At 36.3% G+C, this 14,472-nt stretch overlaps 1 protein-coding gene across 4 annotated transcripts in view; it reads left to right on the forward strand.

The window, feature by feature from the left end:
* SLC25A24 (solute carrier family 25 member 24) overlaps positions 1-14,472 on the forward strand; it is a 58,054-nt gene that overhangs the window by 16,418 nt on the left and 27,164 nt on the right. For 3 of the 4 annotated variants that reach the window (XM_030868870.3, XM_030868871.2, XM_070046733.1), the window contains 4 exons: positions 2,861-2,987; positions 6,481-6,568; positions 10,851-10,962; positions 12,916-13,074. In XM_030868870.3, coding sequence (XP_030724730.1) covers positions 2,861-2,987; positions 6,481-6,568; positions 10,851-10,962; positions 12,916-13,074 — 486 coding nt within the window. Of the gene's footprint in view, positions 1-2,860; positions 2,988-6,480; positions 6,569-10,850; positions 10,963-12,915; positions 13,075-14,472 lie in introns of those variants that run through there. The other variant, XM_060301789.1, reaches the window with a different exon arrangement.

A 14,472-nucleotide genomic window follows, 5' to 3' on the forward strand; every position in this document is an offset into this window, starting at 1 on the left:
TTCCGGTCGGCCCGATCCTCTGCGCTGGAATCTCTCCGCTTTGCCCTCCGCACCCCTGTTGCTGTGCTCTCCTCCGCGGCTCCCAAGCTCCCCCACTCCGCCTCCCGAAGTCTCCACCCGCGAAGGGGCTTCCTAGTGTGTGGACACTTTTCCTCCTTCACAGCTCTCTCCCGCTGGTGCAGGACCCGTCCCTATCCTTTTGTCTCTGTTTAGTTTTTTCTTTTGCCCTAACCAGGTACGTGGGGGGTTCCTTGCCTTTTGGGAGGTCTGAGGTCTTCTGCCAGCGTTCAGTAGGTGCTCCGTAGGAGTTGTTCCACGCGTAGATGTATTTCTGGTGTATCTGTGGGGAGGAAGGTGATCTCCGCGTCTTACTCTTCCGCCATCTTCCTGGAAGTCTACTTGGATTTTTAAATTGTGTTTTTCCTTTTAAACCTAAACGTCCTTCATGCTTTTTTAAAGCTACTCTTGTACTTAGATTTTCACATGTGACTTGTATTGATATTTGTTTATTTGATACAAACCTTTCATAAGAAATTCAGGATTATGCCATAAACAAGTTTAACGCTTTAAAACACATTTCTTCTTTATCAAAACAAATTTTTTTGCATATTTGTCTTTTGTTTTTGGTAAGAGGTGGTGTGAGCCATATAAAGGCTTTTTATGACTGATGATGTCTCACGTATCAAAACTCTGGCAGTCTCTGCACCAGCCACATAGAACCGTATATTTCAGGGAAACTGCTGTGGCTTTTCCTCAGGTGATGGTGACATCTCTAGGAAGTTTTGATGTGAGTTTTCACCCCCATGTCTCCAGATTCCGTAGTAGAAGTTTATTTATATAGATTGAGAATTCAATTGATTTTTTAAATATAGAAATGGTACTTACATACTGCTAAGAAAGAAAAGATACAACTTTTTATTCTGATAACAGATTTTTTGAATGATATTTGATTTGGTTTGTTTTTTTGCTGTGAAAGGTGAGAGACTGAATATGCAAATAGACAGTGTTAGACCATATTTAAAATTGAACTTTGAATTTCATAATGTGTGCAAATGTCAAATCACTATGTAGTACACCTGAAACTAACTTAATATTGTATATCAACTATATTTCAATTAAAAAAATTTTGAACTTTGACCTAAGACCTACCCAGAAAACTACACCTTGTTTATAATAAAAAATCCAGGAAGCCAACCCGCTGTAAGTCAGACTTACTGGAAGCCAGAATGCTATCTCTAGTGACAGTCCAGGAAGCTAAACAATAACTTGTGTAACAGTCAGCCCCAAATGGCCAGAAATTAATTGATAACTGACATGTTCCCCAATTTTTGTCCCTGCTTCCAACTTAGGACCAACCAGAAAAAGCCAAATATGCCCCCCTAACCAATCACACAGGATGCCCCACTTTTGCTTTAGCCCACCTACAGTTTTCCCAGGCCAACAGTCTCCAATCAGGGCACACCCCAAAACTCCTTTTTTTTTCTACTATGAAGCTTTCCCACTCTTCTTCCTGCCTTTGAGCCAAAATACAAGTGACAGTGGTTGACTTCCTTGCTATAGTAATCTCAGAATAAACAGCCTTTCCTTTTCTCCTCTGACTGGTCTTTATTTCCACAGAGGGAACAGGCAAGAAAACTCAAAAGTCAGAGTCATTAGACAGTTGTAACTCTGGGAATCTTTATTTACCGTAACAAAGGCTAATGAAATATGGGTAAAAAAATCAGACTGTTCAAAGATAACGTTAGAGATGTCCTTTAACTTGTAATTTCTAAAATGATAGTTGTTCACTGTTATTTTCATTGACCGAGATATAAACTTCTTAGATGAAACTTCAGTACATAAATGGGGCCCCAGAATGCTGTGACATTTTCTCTTGGATTATGCAAATCTCAGTGTATGTGTGGAGTAATCAGAAAATAATTTCCAGATGAAAATCATCCTCAGTCTAATTTGTAAAAGTAATTAAATAGCAATAATTATTTTTCAGTGACACTACAAATGTATTTGCTTTTAAAACTAAGTAATAATTGATGGCATTTAGGTTGCAGATAAGAGAATCCTAGTCATACTAGTTTAAACAAAAAAGGCTAGAATTCTTTGTAGATACCCTTTATTAGTTTGAGGAAGCACCATTCCTAGTTTGCTCAGAGTTTTTAGTCACAAATGATATTGAATCCATCAAATGTTTTTCTGCATTTATTAAGGTAACCACATGACTTTTCTTTTTTATTCTGTTACTGTGGTGGATTACAAGATTAAAAAAAATATGTTAACCCAACCTGGGATTACTGTAATACATTTATCTTGTGTATGTATGTGTGTCCATATATAGTGTTATGTATATATTTATTATGTACATATGTATATATAATATATAGTATTATATATGTACATATGTGTATGTATAATACATATAGTATTATATGTGTATATATATAGAGTATCAATTTATATATTGTTGTATTCATATAATTATATATATAGTATTATCAATTTTATATATTATACCCATATATATTATGTATATATATATTATGTGTGTGTATATATCAATACATATATTTGTGTGAAATAATATATTATTTCTTTCTCAAAAGGAATGATTTTTCTTAATAGAGATAGACAGTTTGATATGACAGCTTTTTATAAGAATCATCTTTAGGAAAAGATTATTTAATTTTGGAAATTAAAGGGAAAAATACTATTTTAAACATTTAAATTTAGGTCAAGATTTTGTCTTCTATCTTGGGATTTATAAAATACAAGTCTTAATAGGAAAACAGCCAATCTGCTTGACGTACAAAACATCTAGTATTTTTAACCCATATAAAAATATCTCTAATTTTTTTCTTTTTTGTAGAAAATTTTTACTACTGGTGATGTCAACAAAGATGGAAAGCTGGATTTTGAAGAATTTATGAAGTACCTTAAAGACCATGAGAAACAAATGAAATTGGCATTTAAGAGTTTGGACAAAAATAATGATGGTGTGTCTTTCTTTTCTATTTATCACCAGCTATGAAGAAGCACATCTCATGCTTCCAAAAGTCTAAAACAATGTATATTTAGTCAGTCTGTTTTTAGATGATAATTATTACTTGTGTTAATACTTGTTTTTCTTAGTAATGTGATTTTTATATAGAATGTTTTTAGTGAAGAAAAGTTATATGTAGCTTTGCCTAATGAATCATAAACTGTGAGTAGGGCCTTTGTAAAATATTAATTATGGAACCTTATACTGATTTGACTTAAAGCTATGGGTTAAAAATAATAATTATGTTTTTTTGCTCTCTGGGCAACAGAGTTATTTTTATTCATACTAAGCATGAGTATTATATATTCTAAAATTTAAACAACTTTCAGATTATCTTATATTTGATAGTCTTTTTGAAAGAATTACATGTGATCAAAGAAGATGCTCTGATTCTGAAAGTTAAAAAAGAAAATAGCAGATAGACGTTTAAATATATACCTTCTGATTGGGATTATAGTTTTTCTATTTAGATTAATAGCTTAGAGTCCCAGTCATGTGGAGCAAGAAGTAAGGGCCACTGTAGGAGAAAGGGAAGAGCTATCAAACCCTTATCACCAGAGGCAACCTTTGATAGGAAGAGGGCATTTATTTTAAAAATGTATAATGCAGGGCTTCCCTGGTGGCACAGTGGTTGGGAGTCCGCCTGCCGATGCAGGGGACACGGGTTCGTGCCCCGGTCCGGGAAGATCCCGTGTGCCGCGGAGCGGCTGGGCCTGCGCGTCCGGAGCCTGTGCTCCGCAGCGGGAGAGGCCACAACAGTGAGAGGCCCGCGTACCAAAAAAATAAAAAATTTAAAATAAAAAAATAAAATAAAAATGTATAATGCAGCCTCAGACCCCTCCCCACGCATGAGTGGTCAAGGCCATTTCATTCAAGATTTGTTATTCAAGAAACAAGTTAAACAAATAAATTGGGAGAAAATATGGTTCATACCAGGGATAGGCAAACTTTTTTTTTTTTGTAGAAGTCCAGATAGTATTTTAGCTTAGTGGGCTGTGTGATCTCAGTTGCAGGTACTCATTTCTGCTGTCACAGTGCAGAAACTGTCATAGATAATATGTAAATGAGTAGGCATGGCTGTGTTCCAATAAAACTTTATTTACAAAAGCAGGCAACTGGCCTTATTCGGCCAGAGGGTTATAGTTTGCTGATCCCTGATTTTTACTGAACATTAACTTCAGTTAGACTCAAGGCAAGTTCCTTCAAACAAAGAAACAACTAAACCCTTTGAATGGTTTTGATGATCGTTCAAATCTGTGACTTGGCCAGGAAGAGCTGAGTTTGTGGTGGAAAGTAGTACTGTTAGAATATTTGTTACCACCCATAAACCTTACATTGTATGTTCCAAGTCTACCTTAGTCCAATCTTGTAGCAAAATTCAATTCTTACAATCAAATTGATTTCTTCCCACAAACTTTCATCCCACCCTGAACCCTGTAAAGTTCAGCTGCAGAGAAGGGACTGTCTATATAGTGTTAGGGCAGGCAGTAGCGGGAGATGAAGTTACCTCAGGATCATCTCCAGATAAGTAGAGGCTGATCGTTCAGTATGTACAGTATGCACTATCAACGGTCCATTTCAGAAAATTCTAAATGAACCAGAAGAAATAATTAAAGGTGAAATATTTTTATTTTTTATTGAGGTATAGTTGATTTATAATGTTGTGTTAAAGATGAAATTTGTAGTAAATACAAACAGTTTCCCCTCAGTTTATCTTGTTTTTGTAATTTAAAAACACTTTTTCATTACAGGTTCATACTTTTGTTTATTAGACTTTCTTAAAGCAAAGCATATACAGTCTATCCTCATTATTCATGAATTCTGTATTTGAGAATTTTTCTACTTGCTAAAATTTAACTCCACAAATAACCCCCACATCAATACTCACAGTGCTTTTGCAGTCATTCATGGATTTGCGCTGAGCAGCCACAAATTTCATTTTCTCGGTGAGCACATTTCTAAAGCTGAGATAGAAAGAGGCGATGCGCTGCGTTCTTGTTTTAGCTTTTTTATTGTAAACAAGTCCTTCTGCAGTCTACTTGGTGCCATGTGTTTTGCATTTTTATGCTTTTTATTGGTGATTTCACTATTTGCAATGGCTCCCAAGAACAGTGCTGAAATGCTGTCGAGTGTTCCTAAATGTGGGAAGGCTGTCGTGTGCCTTTGGAAGAAAATAGGTGTGTCAGAAAAGCTTCACTCAGGCATGAGTTATAGTGCTGTTGACCATGAGTTCAATGTTTATGAGTCAATAATATATATTAAGCAAGGTGTCTTTAAACAGAAACACACAGAAAACAAGGTTTTGTATTGATTGGTTGATGAGAATATTGTGACCAGAGGCACAGGAGCCTAACCCTGTATTTCCCTTAGGAACAGCGTTTCGGTTCTTTAGTTCTGTGTTCATGGTGACCTTATAGAAAGTAACTACAGTGAATAATGAGAATCAACTGTACTCCTTTGAGAGTGCAGCCATAAAGGAGATTATTCAGAGTGGTATTTGAAAAATTTCATCGCTAACAGGGTGACGCCTCTAACTGCTCTTACATTGTCCAGATTCTCGTGCTGCTCCTTTCTTCTCCCTGGGAGAAGTCTCTCCAAATCCTGTCATTCCTTCAAAGTCCTTCCCTTAAAGGGAGTCTTTCCTTTCACCACTAACAGTAATTTTTGTCTTCCTCTTTTCCTGGAGAACTTTGCTGTTAATCCTGGTTTGGCATCAGACCCTTTGGTTTGTTTACCTGTTCCATGCGTCTTAGTCTTAGGATCCTCATGGGTCTGTGGGATGCTTGAGGGAAATGCAATCTTACATTTATTGCTTATGTTTTCTCTTTCTTCTTCTCTTCTGATTCTTCTCCTTTCTACAACATGCTCTAATTGCTCTTATAATAATAATTTTCCTACTTCCATCATCCTACTATCCTGCTTTATTTTTATTGCCAGATTTCTCAAAAGAATATTCCACACTCTTTGGCTTCATTTAGTCATTTTCTACTTTCTTTTAACTCAGTGCCTTACATATTTATGTATAATAAATGCTTAATCATTTATTAAAATGTAGAAATGCATGCTTTAAAATTAATAGATCCTAGCTTAATTGAATTTACCTCAAAGTCAGAGTATCTTGATTTGAATCTCAGTTCTGCTGCTTCTTAATGTCATTTCTTGGTAAGGCCATGTACGCTCTCAGTCTTTTCTTTAGATGGAATGTCATTATTTACCTACAAGGCTGTTATGACTTTTGAGTGAAATAATGTGTGTATATTTGTTTAATATATTTGTTGAAATTTGAGTTGGTGTTGCAATATGTACTTAAGCAAATCTATAGCTCATCTAAATTCACAATTTTACCTTAATCAGTCCGAGCCTCTCCCTTATAAAGTGAGGGATTTGAAATTCGTGATTTCTAAGGTCCTTATCAGTTCTAAGTTTATAATTTTTATTTTTTAAAGGAAAAATTGAGGCTTCTGAAATTGTCCAGTCTCTGCAGATACTAGGTCTAACTATTTCTAAACAACAAGCAGAGTTGATTCTTCAAAGGTAAGTGCTTCCTCTATTGACAGTTTTTTTTTTTTACTTTTAGTATCCTGTATTAGAGATCTGCCTTTGTAAGTGTGGCTTAAAACAAATCCTTGTACCTTACCATTCCTCACTATGTACTTCCAATATCTTTCTCCCCTTTTTCTCGCTTTTCATTTTGTGTGTATACATATACCTAAAGTGTAGGACTGGGAAAACTCTTTCAAGGCCTCCAGGGCTGGTGCAGTAGAAGAAGCTCTGTTTTCCCTTTTACGTGACTCCTTTACCACTCACACAAAACACTTCACTTCTGAAACTTCTGGTCACTGAGTATGTGGGTTTTTTTCCCCACAACAAGCAATTCTAGCTGACACTAGCTGGGTGTCCTACAACATAACTCAATTCTAACATTTTCTACCTGGAGGTAGTGTCAGATCCCACAGATTAAGGACTCAGTTTCACAAGACTGCTCTCCACTTCAGATGCCAATCGCAAGTAGTAGGTACCCAGATTACCCACATCTTCTGCCTGACTTGACTACACATCAGAGGTTCCCGTGACGTTCTCCCCCTTGGGTTCAGTTACTTGCTAGAGGAGCTCACAGAACTCAGGGAAACATTTACTTATGCTTACCAGTTTATTACAGGATATTATAAAGGATACAGATGAACAGGCAGACAAAAAGATACGTAAGGAGAGGCCTGGAGGGTCCTGAGCACAGGTGTCTTTGTGGAGTTAGGTGTTTCACTCTGCCAGTGTATGGATGTGTTTTCTAACCAGAAGCTCCCTAAATCCCGTGCTATTGAGATTTTTATGGAGGCTTCTTCATGTAGGCATGCTCGATTATTAACTCCATTTTCAGTCCCTCTCCCCCTCTGGAGAATTGGGGTGGGATGGGGGTGGGAAGGGGGCTGAAAATTCCAAGCTTCTAATCATGACTTGGTTTTTCTGGTGACCAGCCCTCATCCAGGAGCCATCCAGGAGCCCACCCAGAGTTGCCTCATTAGAACAAAAGATGCCCTAGTGCTCTTATCACTTAGGAAATTACAAGGGCTTTAGGGGCTCTTGCCAGGAACAGGGAACAGAGACCAAGTTATATATTTTCTATTATCTCACAGTGTTTTAAAAGGCAGAATTGGATTGTGTTTTCAGTAGTGGAAATCACGGACCTTCCCTTGAGTGCTCAGCCATCAGTGTGACTCGTAATACCTCCAAATGTCAGCTTCCTTTCTGCCGTTTCACTGTCTCTTAGTATACTCAAAACTGAATTCATGGGAGAGAAGTCTGAAAGGTGCTGATTGAAACAGCTGAGGCTGAGCCATCAGAGTATGAGAATAGGAATCACTTGGTTGAAATACAGCCTCCTAGTTCTACTTTTTCAGTAGACGATATGGGTGGGGAGTAGCTGAAATAGGTAGGCAGTCGCTCCCAAACATGTGTGCTTCATGTATCTTTATCTTCCGCTCTCAAGTAAAATCCATTTTCCATTTAGGCTTTCATATCCATCCCTCTTTCCTCTAATTTTCTTATCTCTAGTTCCCTCTCCACATTTATTGAGGACCTTGTGGCACTTGTCAAGTAGTCATTTTCTCTTTAGGTCCTAGGAAACTTCAGTATTCGTGCCGGTGACTCCTCTTTCTAGCGTCAGTGTTCCTTGCCTTCCTCAACACACCTGAGACTTTTATTCCATTTTGCTTCAGCAGCCCACTCCCTCTCAGGATTGTATCATAACTTGAAGCCACTCCTCGTCTGACTTCAGACTTCAGACTTCACTCCTCGTCTGAAGTCTTAAAAACCTGTATCCTACCTTCTGACCCTTCTTCCTCCAGATTCTACACTGTCTTGCTCCTATGGTACTTGCGTTTTGACTTACAGATCTCTGGCCCCTTCATTTCCACCAGTCCGTCAATCTCCTCTTGATCGATTCCTTCCACCACTCCTACTTACTTTCCCCCAATCCTGAACCACCCTCTCAGTTGTTCTCTTTGCCCCAGCATTTGGGCTATGAAACATTTCTAGAGAAAAATGAAACCATACAGGCCCAAGAATAACCAAGACATTCTTGGAGAACCCTAAGGAGCTGGGGGCCTGCCCTATCAGATATCAAAGAGTTGTTATAAGCTATAATTAAGACTTAGTGGTATTGCTACACAGATAGACAAGTTGACAGGTGGAACATACCATCCCAGAAACAGACCCATCTGTATTTGGGATTTGTCACATGAGAGAAGTAACTCTGCAAATCCCTGGGAAAAGGAGAGACTATGCAATAAATTGTTCTGGTGCACCTGGTTATCCATGCAGACAGAAATACAGTTGGGTACCTGCCTCACGCCATGCACAGAAATCACAGACATAGAAAACAAACTTATGGTTACCAAAAGGGAAAGGGAGGGTAGGAAGGATAAATTAGGAGTATGGGATTAACAGATACAAACTACTATACATAAAATAGATAAGCAACAAGGATTTACTGTATAGCACAGGGAACTATATTCAATATCTTGTAATAACCTATAATGGAAAATAATCTGAAAAAATTATACATATTACTGAGTCACTTTGCTGTACATCTGAAACTAACATAATACTGTAAAACAACTGTACTTCAATTAAAAAAAAATCAAACTAAATGTGAAAGTTACACTGCAGTACCTTTAGAGGAAAAAGAAGCAAATGTCTATATCTCAGTATAGGGAAGAATTTATTTTAAAAAAATACAGAAGTCAGTAACCATATATGAAAAGATTGATAAATTCATCTGTATTATAATTAAGAGGATCTATTCATGGACACTGTAAATAAAATGAAAAGACAAAGAGAAGGTACTTGCTAACTTATAACTTGAAGGATTAAATCAACTATATAAAGAACTATACATATCTAAGAAAAAGACACAACCCATTAGAAAAATGGGCAAAAGATATGAACAAGCATTTCACAAGGGGAAAAACATGAATAGCAGATGAATATGATGAGATGCTCAAATTCGTTAGTAAGTTGAAGAGAAACGCAATTTAAACCCACAGTGAGACTATCTTATTTAAGAAGTTTGTCAACACTAAGTGTTCTGTAGCTTTAAGCTGCAGAGTTTGGAATTCATTTATTCATTCAACAAATATTTGCTCTGCGCCAGGCACTGTTCTAGACACTTTGGTCATATCAGTGAATAAAATAAAAAATCCTTGCCTTGTGGAGGATGCTTGCATGCGTGTGTGGGGGGTTGAGGGGTAGGGTCAGACAATAAACAATTGCATTAAAATAGCAAATAGTGATTAAAAAATAGAGCTATAAATATTTTAACCCAGAAGAATAGTGTCATAAACATCAGTAGTAACTAGGACTCTTATGCAAATATGGAATGTTAACACCTGTGTGCTGGGACAATTGAAAGTTTAAGTGTAACTTCATGAATGCAATCAAAGTTAAAAGTGACACTGGAAAATATAATCATAAATATCTGAAAATAGCATTTTATCTGACTGCCATCTTTATGCATCACTTTCACACAAGTCATAGAATAAATTCAGAGGAGACACCAAAACTTTTTTTTCAGATATATTCATTAATTCAATAAATAAATGAGCACTTTCTTTGTACTGCCCACTTTAGATGCTGGGTCTACAGTAGTGAACAAAACTATCAAAATCCTGGGCAGTTTAAAGTTGCTTTTAGGAAAATAAACAGGTACAAATGACATTATTACCAAGAACCTACTAAAATAAGCAAAAAGTTAATGGCTACAATATGTTAACATATTAATTAATTAACATATGTTAATATGTTAATTTTAAATGTTGAAGATAAGGTACCAGGATTTCTTAAGACTCAGAAGGCCCAATCACCAAGTTTGATTTTATTTTTTACAATCATTGGTAATTTTCTTAGCTTAGAGAAAATTGGAGAAGGAAATTGATAGTGTATTTTGAGTATATTCTGAAGTCACATCCAAATGTTACAATAGAACATTAAGAACTATCTTCTTGAGCCAGTGTAAGAAAAAATGGATCATAAATTCATTCATTGCTACCCCGCAGTTTTATCTTCCAGCATTAGTGTTTGATAGCTCATTGACTTGGAGTTTGACAGAGCACCAAAAGTAGCCTTTAGTGAGACCTGTAATTTGTGGGTCTATTTTTATCTAAATGATTAAAACAGATCATCGAATGCTTGTTGCTCTTTCCAAAAACCTTTTAAGAATATTAAGTTGGAAGAGAAACTGTCATTCTGCAACATGGCCAATAATGTTAGTTTTATTTATACATTTTATTTTGTTCTTTAATCAGCTTCTTTTTATTTTCAGCATCGATGCTGATGGGACAATGACCGTGGACTGGAATGAATGGAGAGACTACTTCTTATTTAACCCTGTTACAGACATTGAGGAAATTATCCGTTTCTGGAAACATTCTACTGTGAGTACGCTTTATGTATTAATTTATACTTATTTGGAGCTGTAAGCAATTGGTGTGGTTATCATCCAAGAGCACTCTGTAACACTTATGGGCCATGGTGCCCGTCTCAGTAGCTCTTTAACTTGTAGAGTTCTACGTATTCTGTTAGGTGTATACTCAGAGTATATTAAAGCTTTTTTTTTTAAATTAATTTTATTTTATTTATTTTTGGCTGTGTTGGGTCTTCGTTGCTGCGGGTGGGCTTTCTCTAGTTGCAGCGAGCGGGGGATACTCTTTGTTGAGGTGCGTGGGCTTCTCATTGCAGTGGCTTCTCTCGTGGATAATGGGCTCCAGGCACGCGGGGTTCAGTAGTTGTGGCACATGGGCTCAGTAGTTGTGGCTTGTGGGCTCTAGAGCACAGGCTCAGTAGTTGTGGTGCACGGGCTTAGTTGCTCCGCAGCATGTGGGATCTTCCCAGACCAGGGATCGAACCCATGTCCCCTGCATTGGCAGGAGGATTCTTAACCACTGTGCCACCAGAGAAGTCCTGGGGCTTTTACTTTTTATAGATAATATATTGTCTAAATAATCTCAGTACCTCGTGGTTGATAATGACCAAAGATCCCTTCTGAAACTTGCTTGTTCAGTCAACCACCTACATTTATCTCTGGCTTAAGGCACCTATAATAATAATCATGGAAGGTTAAAATATCTTTGGCTCATCTGCTTAGTATTGCACACCTATCCATCTGTATTCTTCTAAACTTTCAAATTTTAATTAAATTACATTAATATCCTACTGAAATATCCTGGGGTAAATGAAATTCATTTCATTCTGCAATCTGTTCCTGAAAACAGTGGGAACTCTTTGAAGGAATTTTTATTTTTCTAATGGGCTTGACTTCTATACATATTCCTGGATTTCAGTACATTTTATATGCACTAAATGAAGCCTAGAGTTCACATTGTTACTAGTAACAATGCCTAAACTTACCTAGAGCATTGTAGAATTATTGGTGACTAATGCCTTTTCAACTATGAGTATAAAATAATACTATATTTGTAGTTCAGTTGCCTTGATAAATTTTATACTTATGTGAAGTCATATTTACATAATCAAATTCTTATTGTATCTTTGGAGATAGTAATAGTTGAGGCTACAATCATGTATCCATTTTATTGATTGTAAAATGAAGAAATAGAGGGTTACTACTATAGCAAAGCTCCTTACCCTGACAGTCTTACCTATAAAATCTTTTACACTAGAATCATTTAGATAATAAAGTTGTAAAAATATTATTATAGAATTTTGTTTCTGTCAAGCTATGTTTGTAACCTATAGTAATATTTAGAGAAGATTGGAAGGTAGATCATTTTAAACAATACCTCTCTGTAAGCTAAATTTTATATAGAATGTATCGCATGTTTTAAATGACAAGTCAGATTTATAAAAATATTTACAGACAGTCTATATAGGAAATGAGTTTAGGGGTACTCAAATTACAGTTTTAATTTAATTTTTATTTACATCTTTAGAGCACATATCATGTTATCAAGTGTAATGTGGATATAATTTTGAGATAAAGTGTGTATCTTTGAAGAACTGACAAATTGTTTTCTTTCTGTAGCTAAGGATTCACTACCTCTGATCAAATGCTGCTCTTTCATTCTGACTTAGACCTAGAAGAGAAAAGTTATTCTGAATCTATTAAGAAAAAAGTTGTGATTTTTGGTTTTGTAAATTTGTAATTACTGTTAATTTTCATTTCTTGCGGACCGATACTGTACTTCATTTAGCGTGAATAGGCTACTTATAATTGCCTATATGCTCAGATTGGTTCAGTACAGTACTTTCTAAGGATTGAAGCTGATCTTAATTATAAAATATGTAATTCTTCTTTCAAAGAAGCAAACCTTCTGGAATGATCTGTCTTTAATTGATGGAGCCTGGGGCTCTTTCTTCCATTTTAACAGGGTATTGACATAGGAGATAGTTTAACTATTCCAGATGAATTCACGGAAGATGAAAAGAAGTCGGGGCAGTGGTGGAGGCAGCTTTTGGCAGGAGGTGTTGCTGGTGCCGTCTCTCGAACAAGCACTGCCCCTTTGGATCGTCTGAAAGTCATGATGCAGGTGAGCTTTGCGATCTTCTAAGTTTGCCCAAAATATCCTGAAACAATGAGAAATACGGTGCTTTGAAAAAAGTTTAAAAATTTTGCAGTGATAGTCATACCTTTAAAAAGAAATCTCTCAATTTTATTGCTATTAATCCTAAATTCAGTCCATGTTAAGTATTTCAGTGTTTGACCAAACTTTAAATTGTTGGTACATGTGTTTGATGAACTTTTAATCTTGGCTTTCTGTGACTATTCAAATGTTTAATTAGAAAAGGAAATCTCTAGCCATTATTGTAGGGTTCTCCTTAAATTACTTATATTTTCCTTGTATTTTGTGTTCTTTCTCAAAAGAGGGTTTTTCTGAAATCTAGAATCTTGAAACAAGGATGTAACTTAAAAAATTATTCTAAAGCTGAGGTTGGCAGGAAAGACCTGGTTTTATAAGCTGACTTTCCTATTTACTAGCAGTGTAGGCTTGGCTGGTCAGAGTGAAAAGAAAGAGGGAAAGGAAAGGATTAATATTTATTTGGTGCTCATTATGGTAACCCATTTAATCCTCTAGTAACCCTGCATGGGGGGATTTTATCCTCATATTATCTGTGGGGAACACAAGGCTCAGAGAGTTAAATAACTTTTCCTTTACAACAGATTAGACAAGGAATGGAGTATTTCTGGCTCTAAAGCTCATGGTTCTCACACTGCATGAAACCCCTGAGGCCTCATTTTCCTTCATTCTAGAATGGGAATAGGAATATCTAACAAGGGTGGTTGTAAGAATTAAATAATGTAAGGTATGTGAAAATGCCTGGTAGGCTGGAACACCCTGCTGGAACATACTAGCTGCTTAAAAAAGGGTTTTAAAAGTTGTGTTGTTATACCTATGGTCAGCACTTTTTATATTTGCCATTAGATTTCTGTACAAAATGATTTCTGACAATATTTTAAACCAGCATCCATTGAGAATGTACCTACATCTCAAAATATGTTTAGGGGTAAAGATACTGCTTTAAAAAAAAAGGAGAGGGAATCGGCCTGTATGTTTTTCTTTAGGAACAATAGTAAATTGACTTTGAGAGAGCTTGAATAAGCATTCATCTTTTCCTTTGTCGTATTTTATTGTGAAGTTTATTTAAAATAAAATGGATATATTTAGACTTCTGTTCCTGAAAGTTCAGGGGTTTCCCCAAACTACCTTCAGATTCATTAATTCACAGAACTCACTGGAAGCTTTTATACTCATGGTTATGGTTTATTACAGTGAAGGATATATATTAAAATCAGCCAAGGAAAGAAGAGCATAGGGCTTCCAGGGAAGTACCAAATGCAGAGTTTCTGTTGTTTTCTCCCCAGAGAGTCAGAATGTATTATTTCCTGACATTGGCATGTGACAACATGCACAGAGTTGCACACCAAC

This window comes from Globicephala melas, chromosome 1, assembly GCF_963455315.2.
Source record: "Globicephala melas chromosome 1, mGloMel1.2, whole genome shotgun sequence".
In the NCBI taxonomy this organism is placed as follows: Eukaryota; Metazoa; Chordata; class Mammalia; order Artiodactyla; family Delphinidae; genus Globicephala; species Globicephala melas.